The 20,194-nt window shown below is 41.9% G+C and overlaps 4 protein-coding genes across 5 annotated transcripts in view; all 4 read right to left on the reverse strand.

Moving 5' to 3' along the window:
* The window catches only part of LOC117306372, a 55,563-nt gene extending 54,479 nt beyond the window's left edge, over positions 1-1,084 (reverse strand). For both annotated transcript variants that reach the window (XM_033790980.1, XM_033790979.1), the window contains exons 1-3: positions 1,056-1,084; positions 660-770; positions 93-275 (exon numbers count right to left, since the gene is read on the reverse strand). In XM_033790980.1, coding sequence (XP_033646871.1) covers positions 93-275; positions 660-696 — 220 coding nt within the window. In that variant the 5' untranslated portion in view covers positions 697-770; positions 1,056-1,084. The remainder of the gene's footprint in view (positions 1-92; positions 276-659; positions 771-1,055) is intronic.
* LOC117306375 (sushi, nidogen and EGF-like domain-containing protein 1) lies at positions 734-7,940 on the reverse strand. Its single transcript, XM_033790983.1, has 12 exons — positions 7,868-7,940; positions 7,188-7,307; positions 6,490-6,618; positions 5,874-6,129; positions 5,143-5,357; positions 4,451-4,684; positions 3,824-4,075; positions 3,263-3,397; positions 2,525-2,671; positions 1,816-1,992; positions 1,312-1,543; positions 734-770 (listed from the first exon to the last, which is right to left on the reverse strand). Exons 1-12 carry the CDS (start codon positions 7,938-7,940, stop codon positions 734-736), a joined length of 2,007 nt encoding a protein of 668 aa, XP_033646874.1.
* Positions 7,941-8,015: 75 nt separating this feature from the next.
* LOC117306373 (multiple epidermal growth factor-like domains protein 11) lies at positions 8,016-16,073 on the reverse strand. The gene is made up of 12 exons (XM_033790981.1): positions 16,045-16,073; positions 14,244-14,516; positions 13,459-13,827; positions 13,032-13,085; positions 12,868-12,981; positions 12,426-12,716; positions 11,658-11,876; positions 10,623-10,808; positions 10,126-10,353; positions 9,134-9,346; positions 8,463-8,591; positions 8,016-8,164 (listed from the first exon to the last, which is right to left on the reverse strand). The coding sequence occupies exons 2-12, from the start codon at positions 14,476-14,478 to the stop codon at positions 8,016-8,018; spliced, it is 2,187 nt and encodes a 728-aa protein (XP_033646872.1). The 5' UTR covers positions 14,479-14,516; positions 16,045-16,073.
* A 1,480-nt stretch (positions 16,074-17,553) lies between these two features.
* LOC117306374 (multiple epidermal growth factor-like domains protein 6) overlaps positions 17,554-20,194 on the reverse strand; it is a 28,161-nt gene continuing 25,520 nt past the window's right edge. Inside the window, exons 24-27 of the mRNA XM_033790982.1 lie at positions 19,592-19,754; positions 18,950-19,060; positions 18,492-18,581; positions 17,554-17,855 (exon numbers count right to left, since the gene is read on the reverse strand). Of these exons, the coding sequence (XP_033646873.1) occupies positions 17,554-17,855; positions 18,492-18,581; positions 18,950-19,060; positions 19,592-19,754 (666 nt within the window). The remainder of the gene's footprint in view (positions 17,856-18,491; positions 18,582-18,949; positions 19,061-19,591; positions 19,755-20,194) is intronic.

Below are 20,194 nucleotides of genomic sequence, written 5' to 3' on the forward strand. Positions count from 1 at the left end.
ATGTAATGCACATATGGCCAAAGGGCAACTCAAGGTGCTAGCTACATATGAAACAAGTTGGCAGCTCTGCAGATGTAACATGAACTACTTACCAGGTGGGCATATATCTCCTGTATTATTCAACGTGTAGATGGGGCATTCACTGACTGAGTAATCTCCCGTTGTGTTATCGTTAGGGACGGGTCTCTTAGCGAAGGCACCACTACTGCAATACCAGCCGGGATCACATTTAGCTGTGGGTACCTCGTTAGCTTCCCCTTCACAGTACATACCACCTGTTGTGATCAAGTTAAAGGTAGGGTTATAAACTGGTAAATACTACAACATTAATTACCATAACAAACTTACTTGGTGAGAAGCATTGCAGCTGTTGATAGTAGCAAATATTTTGAGAAAGGATTCCCTTGGGAGTAATATGGTTTGGATGACTTTTTACTCAAAACATTTAAATCTGAGAACAATTCATACATGAATATTTTTTTCAGATTTCTGAAGGTTGATGAAATAAGCCATCTCTCAGATAAATAAACACAGATTAAAAAAATGTTGGTAACATTTTAGTTCAATACATGAAGGAAAAAAACTTGTGCACTTTATTGTGTCCTTGGGCTAAAACTCCTGCAAGACTTTCACAGTCTATTACATGTACATGTACTTACCAGTGCAAGGCAAGCAGTCGAATGCATCATCCGCCATGGTACGGTTGTTATACGTTCCAGCTGGACATGCAAACTCAATAGCATGGGTTGTACTCTCTGGACAGTAGTAACCTGTGTGGACAAGCAAAGGTGAAAGGTCAACAAAATATACAGGGCAAATATTGTAGGATGGAGGGAAACATGCACCAGGCGAGAAGATCCAAAGAGATGCAGTATGAGGAATAAAGCTGTTAAAATGGCTCTTTGTTATGTATGCAAGCTTGTCCTCTGGGAGCCCAAGCAAGATCGAGCCTGATTGAAGAGGTCTACATGATTGAAGGACAGGGAGGTCTGGGGACACTCGTTATTGGCCGAGGAGACCACTCGACATAGAAGAAATAGAGGGAGCTATCTTACCTTTCCAGCACGGTGTAGTGAGATACGTGGTTGAGTTGGCAGGGCAGTGAGGGAGCTATCTTACCTTTCCAGCGCGGTGTAGTGAGATACGTGGTTGAGTTGGCAGGGCAGTGAGGGAGCTATCTTACCTTTCCAGCACGGTGTAGTGAGATACGTGGTTGAGTTGGCAGGGCAGTGAGGGAGCTATCTTACCTTTCCAGCACGGTGTAGTGAGATACGTGGTTGAGTTGGCAGGGCAGTGAGGGAGCTATCTTACCTTTCCAGCACGGTGTAGTGAGATACGTGGTTGAGTTGGCAGGGCAGTGAGGGAGCTATCTTACCTTTCCAGCACGGTGTAGTGAGATACGTGGTTGAGTTGGCAGGGCAGTAGAATCTAGGCTCACAAGGCTTGCAGAGGGCTTGGGTCGTTAGGTCGTTGTAAGTGCCTGCTTCACAGCCTAGTGGCTCTGGATTGGCACCCGGGCAGTAGGTCCCCTCTGGACATGGACCTGATTGAGAAGATTTACAGTCATTTAATTTGAATTTAAAGGTATTATATAGGAGAAGTTAGAATAAAACAATCATTGTTTTTTGTTGGTGAAATTATGAAATTTGTAATAGAACCATTTCTTTTGTGAATAATTTCCTTCATAAAGTCATATTTCAGAAAATATTTTCTGAAAACCTTTAAAAGTCGATCAGGTTGCAAACATTATTTGAAAAATAAAATAAAATTAAGTGCACAATAAAAAAAAAAAAAAAAAAAAAAAAAATGAAATACCTCCAAGTCCAGTATTGTTGTTGTTTGGGTAAGCAGTGTCTACTCCAATCTCACAGTAATATCCCGGTGCACAGTTCCCTGTCACTGCATCAGCGCCGGTATGATCACAATATTTACCACCATCACACTGAGTGCATTCATCAGCCGTGGCTAGCATCATGACAGGACCATACGTGCCTAGAAAAGAAGGAAAAAGATCCACTGTTAAAAAACAAGTCTCTAGCTTAAAACAGTGCAATTCACAGATCTAGACTAGGGTTTGATATAGGCCATGCAATATAAGCATACATTGCACCTCTTGTTGCTATGGTTCAACCAATCAAAATCAAGGATTCAAGGTTACTTGACTATAATACTCAATAAGTGCTTCATTCAAAATAACCGATTGAAAGTGTCTTTATATTACTAAATTCATTATAAAAAATGTGTAAAATATCCCAAGCAGTTTTTCTATAGAGAACTCCCATCACCACTTAACACCAATAAGCTGAATCATATAGGACATTGTGAGAGCTACGCCACAAGCCTTAATAACAATGAGCTACAAACCCATGGACCACTGACCAGAAGTCATAAGTGAGGACCAGTTCAAAACTGTGCACCAGACTGTAGTCAGCAGACTGTGGTCAGCAGACTGCTGGCAGTTTACCTACATCTTGTAGGGTAGTGCAGGTGATAAAACAGTAAGTGAAACAAAACAACAACTCACCTATTGGACACATTTCATAGTCGTACCCTCTTCCAGATGGGCAGTAGCTACCCAAGGGACAAGGATCAGCACGAACCTTATTGACGCAGTAATAACGGGCGGGGCATGTATCACATGCCTCAGCTTGGGTGTGGTTCATATAAGTACCTGTGGAATCAAGAGAAATTTATACTTTAGGCCATATTTATCAGATATTGAAGAAACTTTCAAGTCAGCAGTTTTAGAAACGTATTGTGGTCGAGCGGTCTAGTTCCCAGACCAAAACTCTGGGGTTGTCAGCAGCAGACTGTGGGTATGAATACCGTTCATGACACTTGTTGTTGAGGCGGGGAGGTATTGCATTCTGCTCTACCTCCAGGCTCCTAGTGGATCACACTCATGCCTACATGTGAAGGGGGTAACCCTGTTTCGTTCCCATGAGTAGATGGGAACGTGCCCTTAGTGACAGCTGATTTGGGTCGACAGCCAAAATCAGTAAGTGGAGCTTACGTAGCTGTAGCTTTACTGTAGCCACAAACTCAAAGCTCTTAACCCCAGTATTATCAGGCCTCAATGCCCTGTTTGCCTACAGCTGTACAGGCCACAGACTGCATTCCACGGCTGACCACATACATAGTCCACAGCATTCTGGATCCAGCCGCCTTCCGTCTTCAAGGGGTTAAAAAAACAAAGATTTTACCAAAGTTAAATCTGCTACCAACTAGCTTCTCTAAAAAGTTTTCCAGAACTTGATCTTACCATCATCACAAGGCTGGTAGATGGAGCTACCTGTCTCACAATACGCCCCAGCAGGGCACTCGTCTCCTGTCATACCATCAGTGGGTGTCGCGCTAGAACTTCCATTGATGCAGTAGAAACCTGGATCACACTCGGCTGTTAAGGAATCAAAAGCACAGAAGTTTAGTTTAGCTCACTAACCAGACACAACAGTCCTGGGCCCAACTTCATTTAACTGCTAAGCAGAAATTACTGCTTAGCCATTTTCTTTACTGAGCAAAAAATGAGTGGGGCACCAGTTGCAACAATAAAACCTGATGGAATTTTCTGTTCAGCAAGATTTTTCTTTGCTAAGTTTGTATGCTTACGGGCTTTATGAAAATTAGGCCGTTGCCAATATTTCATGAATATGCTTAGGCCAACAGTGCTTCCAAATTTCCTGTTAAGCAAAATTGAACAGAAAACCAGTCAAAAATGGTAAATGATTGTCTGAATTTCTCTGGTGGCTTGATCCCTGTGATAGTCTCAAAGTCTCAAACTCCAAAGTCTCAAATTCCAAAGTTGGGTGTGGAAGACACTTACCAGTAAAGTTGGTCTGGCCGAGCTTATCACAGTATTTCCCTTCAGTACACGGCTGACAGTCAGTCAGCGCCGGCCGCTGAGTCAGGGGGTTGAATGACCCGATCGGACAGGCCACTGGGTCTTCAGTCATCTCAGGGCAGTAGTAGCCAGCTGGGCAGATATCACCATAAGTCTCTCCTGATGGGTTGGGGTCAATAGCACGGAGGGTGCAATAATGACCAGCGGTGCAGTTACCAGTGGGTGATGTTAGACCTGTTGTTGATGTAAAATAGACGATAAACAATGGTTTTTGTTCTTAACCATTGACTGGTCACAGAGAGAAGACATGACACCAGTGTTAAGTTTGCAGGTCATCCTCGTTTCAAAGATTGGCTCGCTTTTAAAGACAAAGTTGATTTGTCCTTAAGACATTCGTCTGCCAGTAATTACCAGCGATTCTTCTGTAAAACTAATAGGTAAAACTAAAGGTATTTTTTTAAATTGTCTGTCTTTCAGTTTTTTGTCTGCATTTTTAAATAGCGTTCCTTTGTATCTTATTGACCTGCTGTACAAAATGTCCACAGTTCAGGCCTTGGCTGCCATGAAATATTTTTAATGAATAAATCATCAATGTCCCTCTCAACTTACCCTGTGTCTGACAGTATTGCCCAGGTGTACATGACTCACACTCTGTCACATTCTCAAGTCCATAACGTTCACTGAATGTTCCCTCTGGACATTTGACCCCCTGGTCACTCCCCTTGGGGCAGTAGTAGCCTGGTAGGCATTCATAACCGGTAACCCCATCAGTGGGTATAGAGGTATTGGAGGCTGATACGCAGACGAAACCAGCGTCACAAACATCGGCAAAGACGGTCAGACCTAGAGAAAGGACAAACATTGTTATGCTATTGAATTGATTTGACACAAAATTTAGACACACCAAGAACAAAACCCAGATGTTAAAAAAAAAATACTTGGGTAAAGAACCGCATCCGCCAGGCCGGTTGGTGGGGATTGGAGCTCCTTGGGCCCCCATCACCTGGCGCCTCCGAATGCCTCCAACTTTGTATATCAACCATCTCATCAGTAAAACAAGGTTCTTTGCAATTCTATATCAGATGTCTCAACACTAGACCACCGAGCATGCCAAGTAGCTAGAGGCCAGCTTGAATCTTATATACTAGCAGCAGGCTATGTTACTTCAGAGGGAGTTGTTTTTCAAAATGTTCATACTATCGAGGGATCTCTTGCTTGATATCGTGTCCAGCGCCTTTTAAGCAGCTTTATGAAATTTGGCCCTGGTATTATTTATTCCGGCTGATGGGACTTTTTCTTACCTTTACTATCACAATAGGTCCCACCAGGGCAAGGCTGGCACTGCCCAACATTCTCAAGACGAGTGACATTACTGTAGTATCCCTCAGGGCATAGGTATTGAAGAGCGCCCTCTGTCATCACTGGACAGTAGGAGCCGGCTGGACATTCCGTTGGGATGACCACACCGTGGCTGGATACGCTGAAGGAGAGAGCTGCTTCAGTAGCATCACAGTAGCTGTAGAGCAGAGATAAAATCACATTAAATAATAGTCGCTTCTTATACAAGTTATATAGCGTGCATATCCGTCACTCAGTGATGCTCTAGGCGATTCAATATTCAGTATTTTCCTGCAAGGTATTAAAGTATTGGACGAATTTCTTTATATAGCACTGAGTAATGGTTTACAAGGTGCTGTGGTGCAACATGCAGCTTTTTATCACCGAGTTCAAAATCTTTTAAGGTATTGTACAGAATTGCCAGAGCTGACAAAATAATCAGACAGTGTGCAAAAATTGTTCCAGGAACCAGTCAAAACAGGTTAGAACTGGTTCAGACTAGTCATAACAACTTACTATTCTCTTGGGCAAGGTTTGCATTCTGATGAGTAAAGGAACCAGTCCAAACCGGCTAGAACTGGTTCAGACTAGTCATGACTACTTACTTTTCTCTTGGGCATGGTTTGCATTCTAATGATTAAAGGAACCAGTCCAAACCGGTTAGAACTGGTTCACACTAGTCATAGCAACTTACTATTCCCTTGGGCAGGGTTTGCATTCTGACGCTCCCTCTTCATCCTGATACTCTCCAGAGATACACGGATCTGGCGCTGGGTTCCCACCAGCGCAGAAGTGTCCCACGGTGCAGTTGTACTCCAGCGGGGTCGCTGTATCCTGACCGCCGGGGCAGTAGTACCCTGGATCGCAGTCTGCTGTTGGGGCAATATTCCCTGTTCCGGCGCAGTATTGACCAGGGGTACAGGACAAGCAGTAGGTCACATTGATATTGCCTGCCAAAAACAAATAACAGAATATTAACTGACTGTTCTTTAATGTCTTTAAAATTTTGTTTCGGTAACAATAAGACGGTTTGGACTTAAACAAAAGAGAGGTATAAAGCAGTATTCTATATATGGTGTTTGAGAATGTCTCAGCTGAGAACTTAAAGAGATCTTGGTAATATTTTGTGACAGTGTGAATGTAATACCTGTGGTGTTTGAGAATGTCTCAGCTGGGCAAATTAAAGAGATCTTGGTAATATTTTGTGACAGTGTGAATGTAATACCTGTGGTGTTTGAGAATGTCTCAGCTGAGAAACTTAAAGGGACCTTGGTAATATTTTGTGACAGTGTGAACAAAGAGTGTCCTACCTGTGGTGTTTGAGAATGTTCCAGCTGGGCATGGCATGAAGGTACTGAATCCTTCCTCACAATAAGCTCCTGTAGGGCAGAGACGATGAGGTGGATCTGGTCTGTCTATTCCACCATCGCAGTAGTAACCTTAATACAAGCAAAGCATACAAATTAGAAAATATAATTTTGCAAACTGCTTACCAACCAACAGGACCTATGATTCAATCCTAGCAGAGTCAATGAAATCAAATTCAATTAATCTTTATTGGATCCCAAAATGGGTTATTCAAATGCTTGCATAAAGTACGTAAAAACGTTGACACTAAAAAAACATTAAAAAACAGTGTTTCTGGAAGGCCTTCTGATGACTCAGCCAGCAGACATGATAGAACTGTGAGTTTGATGTTCTAGACCATTCGGCCATGGACGTGTACAGATCTGGTATTACACAAAGTCTTGGCTGAGTTGCCTCTTTATAAGTTCCAAACAGACGACAAGATCACCTTGCCAGGGCTGTATGTCCGTTGAGGGATGTGAACCTACCTGCATTACAGTCTCCGTTTGGTTGGCTAAGACCCCATTCTCTACAATACATCCCTTCAGTACAGGGTTCTGGGTAACCTGTACCCAGTGGGCAGTAGGTACCGGGCCAGCATTGACCACCTAAGAGGGTAGGAAACAAGACTAAGGTGGTCTATGGAGGGATGTGAACCTACCTGCATTACAGTCTCCGTTGGGTTGGCTAAGACCCCATTCTCTACAATACATCCCTTCAGTACAGGGTTCTGGGTAACCTGTACCCAGTGGGCAGTAGGTACCGGGCCAGCATTGACCACCTAAGAGAGTAGGAAAGAAAGATAAATACTCTTTACAAATGCAACATTGATGGTCAGTTTCAAGAAATTGAACTTGCAACTAGACTCTGTGTGTAATTTTCTAATTCACCAAGTTTAGATGTAATCTTATTTCGTTAAAAGCAAATTTTTGATACTTTTTATTTCAAAGCTTCTAATGTATTAGCTTATTGTGGTTAAGATAAGTTATTTCTTTCATTTCCCAATTTAAAAGCAATTTAAAAGACAAAGTTTACATAGTAAGTTTACAAAGTACAGGTTGGGTAACAATGAAGCAAATAAACATTAACTGTTTCATGCATGACTCTCTAAACACTAAATAGCAGTCAGGAATATTATGCTATGCCACAATTAGTAGCCGTTTCATTTTAATCTTTACCTGTGTAATTCGCTGAGGGACATGTACACTCAGATACATAGCTCTGTAGCATTTGCTGTTGGTAGCGGCTCTTTCATGTAGGACTCACAAAACAATAAATAGCAGTCGGGAATGTTGTATTAAGCACTGATTAGTAGCCGTTTTATGTCTGTTTAATCTTTACCTGTGTAATTTGCTGAGGGGCATGTACACTCAGAAAGCTCTGTAGCATTTGCTGTTGGTAGCGGCTCTTTCATGTAGGACTCACAAAACAATAAATAGCAGTCGGGAATGTTGTATTAAGCACTGATTAGTAGCCGTTTTATGTCTGTTTAATCTTTACCTGTGTAATTTGCTGAGGGGCATGTACACTCAGAAAGCTCTGTAGCATTTGCTGTTGGTAGCGGCTCTTTCATGTATGATCCACCGGTACAATACCAGCCCTCACTGCATGGACCACTTGTTGTATCCATACCATCAACTGTATAAACAACAATTTACAAAAATATTTAAAGACTAGCTGGAATGAAAATGGCAATAAGTATTTAATAAAATAACAGAACTTGAACCAAGTCGGCCCTTCTATGGCAAAACAGCATAACTTGAACGATGACAATGAGCAAAGTAATTACAGAGATAAGCTGTTTTGCTGTATAGGATGAAAGTGTAAAGAGAGGACGAGATAGTACATGCTATATTCACAGCCATACATAGTGTTCCTTTGAAACTTTGAAATGGAAAAAAAGCCCTCAACGCCTCAGTCTTTCTATCCAACTTACATTGACAGTACTGCCCTTGAGGGCATGCTAGACAATCTTCTGGTCCATTGCTGTTATTGACTGGGTTATAACTCCCCTTGGGACATGGGAACTCATATGCCCATCGTGTCCCTGCTGGACAGTAGTAACCTGATGGGAAACACAAATAAAAATTCACAAATAGTCAGTAAAAGGCTGTACACACCAGGGACAAAGTGATACTTTGTCATACAAAGCTACTTTTACAGGCAACTTGGAGGCAACCAACTGCAGTGCATGCTACAGGACCACTTTGGTAGCACATGAATAATTTTTCAAACAATGTCTTACCATTCCCAAGAAAACTATAAGAACTTTCAAATGTGAGTGGCTTCTCATCTTCGCCCAATAGGCTGAAGGGCCTTGTCAGATAAGACACTTTTTCTACAACTTTGAGTCAACCAACTTAATAAAAACTTCTTAAGTAGTACAATTGTTTTCTTGAATTAAAATTGTTTAGGCAGTAATTTCTTTGAGTAATATGCTTGTTATTTTTTTCACAGGACTCGGGAAAGTACCGAGTATACAATGCTGAACACACATCAGTGTATGGGTAAAAAAAAAAAAGTTTATGAAATTCTGCTCTGCTCATTTCTGCTAAGCAGCCTCTGAAACGGTCCCAGGTTCTATTCCATCATTGAGTTCAAACTGACCTGATGGGCAGATACTATTCTCATACTCTGTAGCATTCTCTGTGCAGTAGAAACCTTCTTTACATTCAGTACATTCAGATTGCTGCTCTACGTTAGCGTAGTAACCCGCTGGACAACCTAGAGGGACGGACGTACCCTCTGGACAGAAAGATCCGATGGGACATATACCACCAAGGCCGGTGTGGTTACCGGATGGCTTATCAGTATTCACGCCTAAAGAAGTATAACACAAGAATAGGAAAAATTAAAATTATAATATGTGCAAGATTTTAGGATTGTTACAACTCCTGTGAATTGGGTTGCCGGTTTGGGTTTCAACTTATTCTAACAAGATAAGAGAGGATAAGAGACGTGTAAGAACTTTAGAATTCAACACTGGGGACTATAAAACTGGCCCTGATAATAATAACACCATATATAAAGCGCCTTTTCCAAAGGATGCAAAGCACTCAGAGAATGACCAAGAAGAAACAATCATTCAGTCTTGGGTTTCTAAGGCAGTGTTAGCATCAACGACTACAGCTACAGCAATGGCTACGACACTGGATGGACCACTTGGAAGACTCTTAACCGGTTGCGCACAAGAGTCGGAAGGTGCAAAGCGAACCTGGTGAAGTGGGAATACACTTCTGACACCTGTGAATGCGGGGAGCGGCAGACCATGGATCATCTCCTTACCTGCCCCCTACTGCCATCAGCAACCACTACTGATGACCTGGCTGAGGCCACTGACACTGCCCTTCAGTGTGCCAATTACTGGAGGGATAGCATTTGAGCAGCATGGACACGAGAAGAAGAAATGGCTACGACTAGATTTGTGTCATCATGCGGTTAAGTTTAGTACGTCTTGAGCAACACCCTAAGTAACAGTCATAGCTGTAGCTGTAGCTTCCAAGTCCGATACAGCCTTATTTTGCTGAAGCTGTCTGCAAACTTCCCACTTGCAAAATTGAAAACAAAAAAGCTGCAGTATTTCCTGATTCTCTACTCACCTATCTGACAGTAGTAACCAGCCGCACAGTTGCCAGTGTAGTTGTCCATCCCAGGGTAGCGACAGAACTTGCCAGGATCACACTGTGTGCATTGGTCCTGTTGGTAGATCCCGTAGTCAGGGTTGTATGTCCCGGTAGGACATAGACGCAGATCGGCCCCGGTTTTATGGGGGCAGAAATAGCCTGGTGGGCAGGGGTCAGCGCGGTCACGATGGATACAGTAGTGCCCTGGAAGGAAGGAAAAAGTCAATCAATCACCTTTCTGTTTGGGCGCTTTGGGCCAGAAAAAGCATTTGTTATGAAATCAATACGGATGAAAAGATATATTAAAAGTAGAATAGAATGATTCACATAAATATCTCTTGAAATTGTTGACTTTTTTGGTGTAATTTCATGATAGAACATAGTCTGCTAATTTGTAGAACCAAATTTGTTACTCTACACGCATTTTTCTCCACAAAATGACCACACCACGCCCAAAGATTTTCAATATTTACCTATAGGGCAGTCTTCACAAGCGTCTGCCATGGAGAAATTGACGTACGTTCCGTTGGCACAGAACTCATGATACGATGATCCGCCAATACAGAATGAGCCTGGGGGACAGATGTCACCAGTGATACCGTCTACCGGTGCGGAGGATGAAGCTCCGCCCACACAGTAGTAACCAGGATCACATTCACCTGTAGATTGATTGAATAGAGAAGACTAAAATTAGTAAAGGTGACAGTAATAATGAGAAAACCCATACAAAAAAGCTGTCTACTTTGAGCCAGAAACATTCTGGTCAGCCCCTCTTCTGGGTTATTTTCGCACTGCTCAAAACTCACCTGTTCTGTTAACAATATCTCTGTCAAGCGCATTTGAACATGTGTATGGAAAATGCGCTTTATAAATACATTATTATTATAATTATTATCATTATTATTATTATTATTATTATTATAGTACATGGTATCCAGCTCTCACCAGTACCCATTTGTACTCCTGGTTACTGGCTTTCGGAAGTAAGGAATTCTGAGCTTACGTCAAGCGAATTTTATGTGTTAGCAGGGATTTTTTGTTTGTGAGCATGTGTACTCCATGTTACATTCTTTGCTTCCACAGCTAGCGCAGAAGTTTGGCGCTTGCACAGTAAGCAGAGAATGTTGATCGTAAATGCATAATTTGGCGGTAAGCAGAGCCATGAAATGTGGCCAGGGCCCAAAATTTCATTAAGCCTGTAAGCACAAAAATTTGCTTAGCATGAAATTTTTTCCTTGATAAAAACAGGATTACCAACCAAAATTCCACGTGATTTTCAGGATTTAGCAAACAACATTTGAATACCAGTATCAAGCAATATTCAACTAATACAAAATTGGTTGGTAAATCTGTTTTCATCAAAGAAGAAATTTCATGCTAAGCAAGTTTTTGTGCTTACAAGCTTTATGAAATGTGGCCTGGTGTCTTGACTGACCAGGCCAGGATTTGAACCCACATTCTGTAAACTACAGAACATGAGTCCTATACCCCCCTCCCCATAGTCATACCTGCCATATTCTCTGCTCCTGTTGCATTACAGTACATCCCAGCTTCACATGGTAAGCATGCACTATCATTAGTCATCATCTGCTCAGGTTGGTAGCTTCCAGCCAGGCATGGGTATGGGTCTGAGGTATTAGATGGACAGTAGTGACCAACTGGACATACATCACCGTAGGCTTCACCGATCGGATTAGGCTTCTCAGCTGCTCCCGTGCAGAAATAGCCTGGAGGAGGAGAGACAGTTATGCTACTTTTAATTCATTGATCTTTACCCGAAAAAGACTAAGTGTGTATAAGACAGCTTGTAAGTATGCATAAAAGACCAAAAAAGTCAATTAGTTTTGTTGTAAATTTAGTAAACATGCCTGTTGCAGAATTGTTATGAATATTCTGGTACTTTATCTTGATTCAAAGACAGTTAGTACACACAATTTTAATAACTGTTGCCACTGATCAGGGCTGTGTATTAGGAGTTGCAACAACTTGTAATTAGAAAGCCATTTTCGGTCCAAAACAGGATGTGCACACACAGGGTGCCAAACATTGGGTTGGACTGCACATTGGTTTGTAGGAAAAAAATTCTGTATCCTGCCACCACTTTTTCACTCAGTTTTTACGAAAAGGAATATCTCATTTGAGTAAATCAGATACTAATTTATTTCATAATGAACAAAAAAGTGGTGGTAGGATGGGAACAAATTTCTGGGTTGTGTTGCATTTGGACCATAATAAAAAAAATTCTCATCCGAGATAGTTCTTAAATAGTTCCTCACCTGGTGCACATCCTCCATTCGGTTCCGTCAAACCAACCTCGGAGCAGTACTCTCCAAGCAAACAGTCCGTACAATCCCCAATCTTTGTTAACTTTTCCACTGGTCCAAACGTTCCCTTAGGACAGAACTCATACCAAGCGTAGCCCGACTCACAGTAGGTACCTGGTGGGCATGGACCACCCGTTGCATCAGCAGGGTCTGGGGTGCTGGTAATGGCTCCTAAGACGCAGTAGAACCCTGCTGCACATTGGGCTGTTGGGGCGATCTGGTTGGTTGCTTCACAATAATAACCTACAGTGGATAAAGGTTATAGTAACAGGGAATAAGATGTGTGGGATTTGAAACTTTGCTTGGTAAAAGTATAAAAACAACTAAATGTTTGAAATTTTGTTTTAAATCTACAACTTTTTTTTAATATTTAAATTAAACAGGTTAAACCTACCTTCGGTGCAAAGTCTACATTGGGTAACATTCTCCAGGCTAGTGATATTACTGAAGGTACCCACTGGGCATGGATTCTCCTGAGCTGTCTGGGTGCCTTCAGGGCAGTAGTAACCTGTGATAAAGACCAGTTACAGAGTCAATAAGGTTGAATAATGGACTTGCCACTGTGGCATGGATTCTCCTGAGCTGTCTGGGTGCCTTCAGGGCAGTAGTAACCTGTGATAGTTACAGAGTCAATAAGGTTGAATAATGGACTTGCCATTGTTAAGCCATGCGACTAGTCAAATAGCGGCTACTATTACTACAGTATGTCTAGTCATGACGGCAGTTTTTGAACTGCAGTTTTACTGTCATGCGCCTGCGGCAGTACACAATCTTTGGTTTTCAACACAGTCACAACTAGTGTCAGAGTTGTGACCAATAGAAGCTTGAATAGAAGTAGGGTAGTGAAACACACTAGTTGTCCAGCACTAGCCACTGTCTGCTGTCTAAGAGCATAAAATACAGATAAATTATGATAATTGGATTTTCAATGAGCCATGGGGTCTTCCAGGCAATGGTTGCTACAAATAGAACACTCTGGTCATACCTGCTGGGCATTCCTTGGGAGTAACCACGCCATGCGAGGGTGCTCCGACACCGCTCTGATCCTCAGCTATAGCCTCATCTTGATCACAGTAAGAACCTGCTGGACACATCAAGCATTCACCCTGCCCAGTAGAGGGCTGATAGGTCCCAGACAGACACGCCGTCTGGTCAGGGCTTCCTCTAGGGCACTGATGTCCAGCTAGACACTCCGCTCCAGGAGGCTGAGGTACCGTAGAGTTCTCCCAACAGAACCAGCCTTCGTCGCAATCATCATTGGGTAAGACTCGTCCCCAGCCGCTGCAATACATCCCGGCGGTACATGGCAGGCAGTCAGTCAGGTTGTAGTTGGAGAAACGGTTAGAGTAAGAACCTGTGAGAGAATAAAATAAATATACTGATGAACTAGCTCATGCCTGGAAATTACAAATGGTACCCACAGCAATTGTCGCGATGCCTTGTACTTATTATGGTACCCTCTGCTACCCAATTATTTAAAAGCTATTTTATTTAGTATTTATATATATTGTAGCACCAAAATCCGCCTTAAAAGATGCTCAAGGCACTTTACAGATTAAATATAAATATAACACAACTGAAAACAGGGAAAAGAATTTCATTAAACACTTAAAAACAAGATTTTTTGGGAAATTATGTGTAATGATAGAAAAAACAGACCCTTAAAATTAGGAAACTACTAAAAAAAGAATTTGTTTAAATTATGTGTAATGACAGAAAAGCAGACACCACAAAAAATGAAATGAATGTTGAACAAAAATCCACACTTACCAGGAGGGCAAGGCTCCGGACTACTACTGCCCTCTTCACAATAATGGCCCTTGGGGCAGATATCACCAGTCGTATCATTCTCAGGATTGGGTAAGATGGTACTCCCTGTGCAGTAATACCCAGCTTGACAGTTACCGCTAACATCAGCGAGCTCATCATAGCGGCAGTAGGAGCCTGGGGTGCAGGGTGTAGGGGCTGCAGAGCCTCTGGGGCAGAATTCACCAGCGATGCACATACCACCGGTGGTTTGGTTTGGACAATGGCAGGATGAGTCTAAAGATGAGACAAGAAAGGAGAAAAATGTTTTATTATTATTAATATTTGGCCATTTCACAAAGAACAATAACAGTACATGTAATTCCAAATAAGATTACAATTATAGGAAAACAAAATAATAAACATGTTGAACAGAACTACATGTAGGCATACAGGCTAAATATCAACTAAAGCACTGGTCCTGAATGAAGATGACTGACAAAAGGTTTGGCTACAACAAGAAACATGTAAAGAATAGATGAGAGGTGAGGGTAGATTGGGTAAGGATAGAAAATAGGGTGGAAGAGGGAACAGCAGGGAACTAGGGACAGACACAACCCATTTCAAGCTGGCCAAGATTAACACAAGAGTACTGATAAATTTGTTTGGCAGGATGAGTCGAATGGTCTGAGGAGAAAGGAGTACAAATGTTTGATAAGTTTATGCAGCATGCAGTATACGTGTACATGCCTTTGAGGAGGAGCATCAAATATGCACATGTAAGATGATAATTGAGGGGAAGAAAAGCTGTTCAATCTGAATGTTATTTAAACATAGCACATGTAAGATGATAATTGAGGGGAAGAAAAGCTGTTCAATCTGAATGTTATTTAAACATAGCACATGTAAGATGATAATTGAGGGGAAGAAAAGCTGTTCAATCTGAATGTTATTTAAACATAGCACATGTAAGATGATAATTGAGGGGAAGAAAAGCTGTTCAATCTGAATGTTATTTAAACATAGCACATGTAAGATGATAATTGAGGGGAAGAAAAGCTGTTCAATCTGAATGTTATTTAAACATAGCACATGTAAGATGATAATTGAGGGGAAGAAAAGCTGTTCAATCTGAATGTCATTTAAACACTACCTACAAGTTGTGTTACAAGCTCAAAGTTTCTAACAAACTGTGCGTCGCAGGACTGGTCTTTTAGTTTCTAACAAACTGTGCGTCGCAGGACTGGTCTTTTATTTTCTAACAAACTGTGCGTCGCAGGACTGGTCTTTTAGTTTCTAACAAACTGTGCGTCGCAGGACTGGTCTTTTAGTTTCTAACAAACTGTGCGTCGCAGGACTGGTCTTTTAGTTTCTAACAAACTGTGCGTCGCAGGACTGGTCTTTTAGTTTCTAACAAACTGTGCGTCGCAGGACTGGTCTTTTAGTTTCTAACAAACTGTGCGTCGCAGGACTGGTCTTTTAGTTTCTAACAAACTGTGCGTCGCAGGACTGGTCTTTTAGTTTCTAACAAACTGTGCGTTGCAGGACTGGTCTTTTAGCTTCTAACAAACTGTGCGTCGCTGGACTGGTCTTTTATTATGTTGTAGCATTATGCACTTATAGGTTTTGCCAGGGTGGTTTTTGCCTGTGTTACAGCATGCACAGTAGTCTACTCATGTTTGTTTGGTAACTAATAATTTCAGAAGTGTTGATAAAGAATTATGCAAAAGATAGTTCGTGGCCTGGCATTTCGACCCTAGCATAGTCCTTCTCGAAGGCTAAAGGTTACAAAGAAAAAACATTTTCAACACTAATCTGTCCTCACCTGAGTCATTTCCAAGCGACGTCGGTTGATCCTTCCAAGCTCCGAGGGTACAGTACCACCCCTCTGCGCATTCCCCTTCTGGTGCTTCCATCCCACGTTGAGGGCAGTACATCCCTGGTGTGCACAGCTCACACGCATCCACACTCTCTCCATTAGTATTGTTATTGAAGGTTCCGTTGTTGCAGGGGTACTGGGTGCTGAACTCCGTGTTGTTGGGACAGAAATGACCTGATGGGAAGAAGTATTTTGTTTATTATTACTATTATTTATTTCACTAAGACAAATCATATAAACATTATAATGAAACCCGTACATGAATATTGAAGAAAAACCAAGTACATTACAACAAAGTAAACAAGCATAAGCTGATGAATTAATAATTTATTAAACCAGTTATTTAACAATGATAATTTTAAAACAAAAAGTAGAAAGCAACTAGGGACATTAACGAAATGAAAGAATAAGAGTGAAGTGTGCTGGAGGGGAACAAAACCAAGACATCAACGAGAACAGTTTATAACTCTACTCATTCTTCTTAAACAAAGGACTTAAACTGATCACTAAAACTTAGCCCAACTACACCAACCTACCTTTGGGGCAGTCTACAAACATGACGCTCTAACTTGTGCAATAATATCCCTCAGGGCACCCTAGACACTAGCTCTGTTTATCCACCGGGTTGTAGTACCCAGGTAGACACAGGGTGTGGTCACTGCTACCCTGGATGCAGAACGACCCGGAAACTGATCACTGAAACTTTAGCCCAACTACACCAACCTACCTTTAGGGCAGTCTACAAACATAACGCTCCCACTAGTACAATAATATCCCCAGGGCACCCTAGACACTAGCTTTGTTTATCCACCGGGTTGTAGTATCCCGGTAGACACAGGGTGTGGTCACTGCTACCAGGGATGCAGAACGACCCGGAAACTGATCAGTAAAAATTAGCCCAACTTCAACACCAACCTACCTTTGGGGCAGTCTTCAAACATAAAGCTCCCACTAGTGCAATAATATCCCTCAGGGCACCCTAGACACTCGCTCTGTTTATCCACCGGGTTGTAGTACCCCGGAAGACAAAGGTTGTGGTCACTGCTACCAGGGATGCAGAACGACCCAGAAACTGATCAGTAAAATTTAGCCCAACTTCAACACCAACCTACCTTTGGGGCAGTCTTCAAACATAAAGCTCCCACTAGTGCAATAATATCCCTCAGGGCACCCTAGACACTAGCTCTGTTTATCCACCGGGTTGTAGTATCCCGGTAGACACAGGGTGTGGTCACTGCTACCAGGGATGCAGAACGACCCAGAAACTGATCACTAAAGTTTAGCCCAACTTCAACACCAACCTTCCTTTAGGGCAGTCTACAAACATAACGCTCCCACTAGTGCAATAATATCCCTCAGGGCAGTCTAAACACACGCTCTGTTTATCCACCGGGTTGTAGTATCCCGATAGACACAACTGGGATGCAGAACAACCCGGAAACTGATCACTAAAATTTAGCCCAACTTCAACACCAACCTACCTTTGGGGCAGTCTTCAAACATAACGCTCCCACTAGTGCAATAATACCCCTCAGGGCAGTCTAAACACTCGCTCTGTTTATCCACCGGGTTGTAGTATCCCGGTAGACACAGGGTGTGGTCACTGCTACCAGGGATGCAGAACGACCCGGTAGGGCAAGGTCCACCAGACTCCGTCGTGGTGCTTGGGTTGGAGGAGTTTGAGCCGAGTTTGCAGTAGTAGCCAGCTTCACATTCACCGGCTGGGTAGTCTAGTCCAGGGATGTCGCAGAAGTGGCCTATAGAGTAAGGAGAAATAACCATTTGGATTATTATTAATATTGTTGAGTTGATTTGCAATATGACCATGCAATAGAAGAACAACTACAGCATGGTATGAGGGCAGACCTGGATCTGGATCGATACTGCAATCAATCTCCCAATGTAGGGATGTATAGGTTGCAGGTGTGTGTTACAGCATGGTATGAGGGCAGACCTGGATCTGGAGCGATACTGCAATCAATCTCCCAATGTAGGGATGTATAGGTTGCAGGGGTGTGTTACAGCATGGCAATCTCCCAATGTAGGGATGTATAGGTTGCAGGTGTGTGGTGCTGGGACCATAACCAATAACTAATTTGGTCATTGGTCAGTGATTAACCAAATTCAACCGAAACAGTTACATGTAGCTCCCGAAGTAATGGAAATTGACAAACTAGATCCCTTGGCTTCTCTTGTAATCTCTTTTTGTTGGTTAGGGGAATGCCCATAGTGCTTCAATCTTCTTGTCTAATCTAAGATTCTGTCGCCTTTCTAGCCTAATGGTAATTTTAGGGGTAGTCTTTCTCATGATCTAATCAAACTAGAGTATTGATTAGAGGAGACTCTGCTAGGGTTGAAACGTCAGGTCATTAATTATTTGTTGCAAACTTTACCTTCCAGACAGGTCTGGCATTGATCCATCCTCTCCCGATTCGTCTCGTTGTTAAACGTTGACACAGGACAAGCCTCTGGTTCACCAGTACCTAGTAGAATGATTATTGGAACAGTTGTTAGCAAACATAAGTGGTAAAACCACAGTCATAATCTTTTAATAGCCCCCTATGAAGAGCGTTCAGTAAATATTAAAGGCCTTATGTGCATATTGGTCGAGCTGATTGAGACAAAGCGGTGGAAACAAATTGGAGTACGTAAAACAAGCTGTTTTCAAACTGGCAGAAGCAAGAATTCAAGCTTATTGATGGAATTCAATCAGTATGAGTGATGTCAGCCATAAGGTAAGGTCCCATTCCTCCAACCAATAGTTTGTAAATTTTTATTTTAAATCTAAGCGGCTTTTGTTGCAAAAGAAAATTTTAAATGTTGTTTTGCGAGACTGTTTTACATAGTTTACCTTGCTCGCAGAAGTAGCCTGGTGGACAGATGCCAGCATCACCACGTGACAGTACAGAAGGTGTGCGTGAGTCTGAGCCAAGACGACAGTAATGGCCGGCAGCGCAGAGACCTGAGAATCAATCAATCCATCAATCAATCAATCAAAACATCGATCAATAAGTGAATCAATTAATTAATCAAATAACCAATGGGCAAATCCATCAATCAATATTATTGAATAAATTTATTAACAAATCAATTAATCAATCAATCAGTAAACCAATCAAACAATCAATGAATCAATTGGGGGTGTCAAGGTTGAGCTGATAAGAGCACTGAACTCAAGCTCTAGTGTTCTGTTCAGCAGAGTGTGGGTTAGTGTCCCGGTTGTGACACTTGTGTCCCTGAGTAAGACATGAACTAAACATGCTTCTCTCCATCCAGAAGTAAATGGGTACATATCAGGGCAGAGATGGTTCCTGTGATTGATTTAGCTTACTAGCACATATTATAAGTAGCAGTCATTTAAAATATAAAAAAATCATCAAAATTCACTCACAAAAACTGTACAAAATATAGATAAACATAGAGTAGACTTCAAAATATAAACAGCAGATCCTTTTCCAAGAATCAATTTGACAAAAGTCTGAACTTCACTTACCTGATTCTGAGGTCGCGTTCAGCTGATCACAGTAGAAGCCAAACGTACATTGAGTGCATTGAGTCTCATTAGACAAGCCTGTCTGGTTGCTGAAGGTACCCAGTGGGCAAGACTGCCATACATGACCAGTACCCTCTGGACAGTAGAAACCCTCTGGACAATCCTGTTGATACAGAAAGAAATACGAATTGATTGATCAGTAGGGTGTGGGTTCGATTCAAGAGCTAACCATACTCACACAATGCTTGTTTGTTTGTTTATCTCGCATATATAACAACTAGACAATTTGAAACTACGCAAGGTGAAGTATAACCATTATAAATACAAGAGAGGTTTGCGGTAACACCATGTGACAATCTCTTTTGAGAAGTGTTGGTTCTGAAAAGAACCGGTGATTGACAACTCAACATTTCGATTTAACGTCAAGTTGTCAACCGTTGGTTAATTTTCAGAATCAACAACTACTCAAAAGAGATATCCATTCATTGTTAGCGTAAACTCTCTTACTTAACAAGACAATCTGTTTATACAAGAATTAAATACAAATAGAGGGCACCTCATATTATAAATTATAATTTTGCAATAATTTTTCACTGGACACTT

This window comes from Asterias rubens, unplaced genomic scaffold (genome assembly GCF_902459465.1).
Source record: "Asterias rubens unplaced genomic scaffold, eAstRub1.3, whole genome shotgun sequence".
In the NCBI taxonomy this organism is placed as follows: Eukaryota; Metazoa; Echinodermata; class Asteroidea; order Forcipulatida; family Asteriidae; genus Asterias; species Asterias rubens.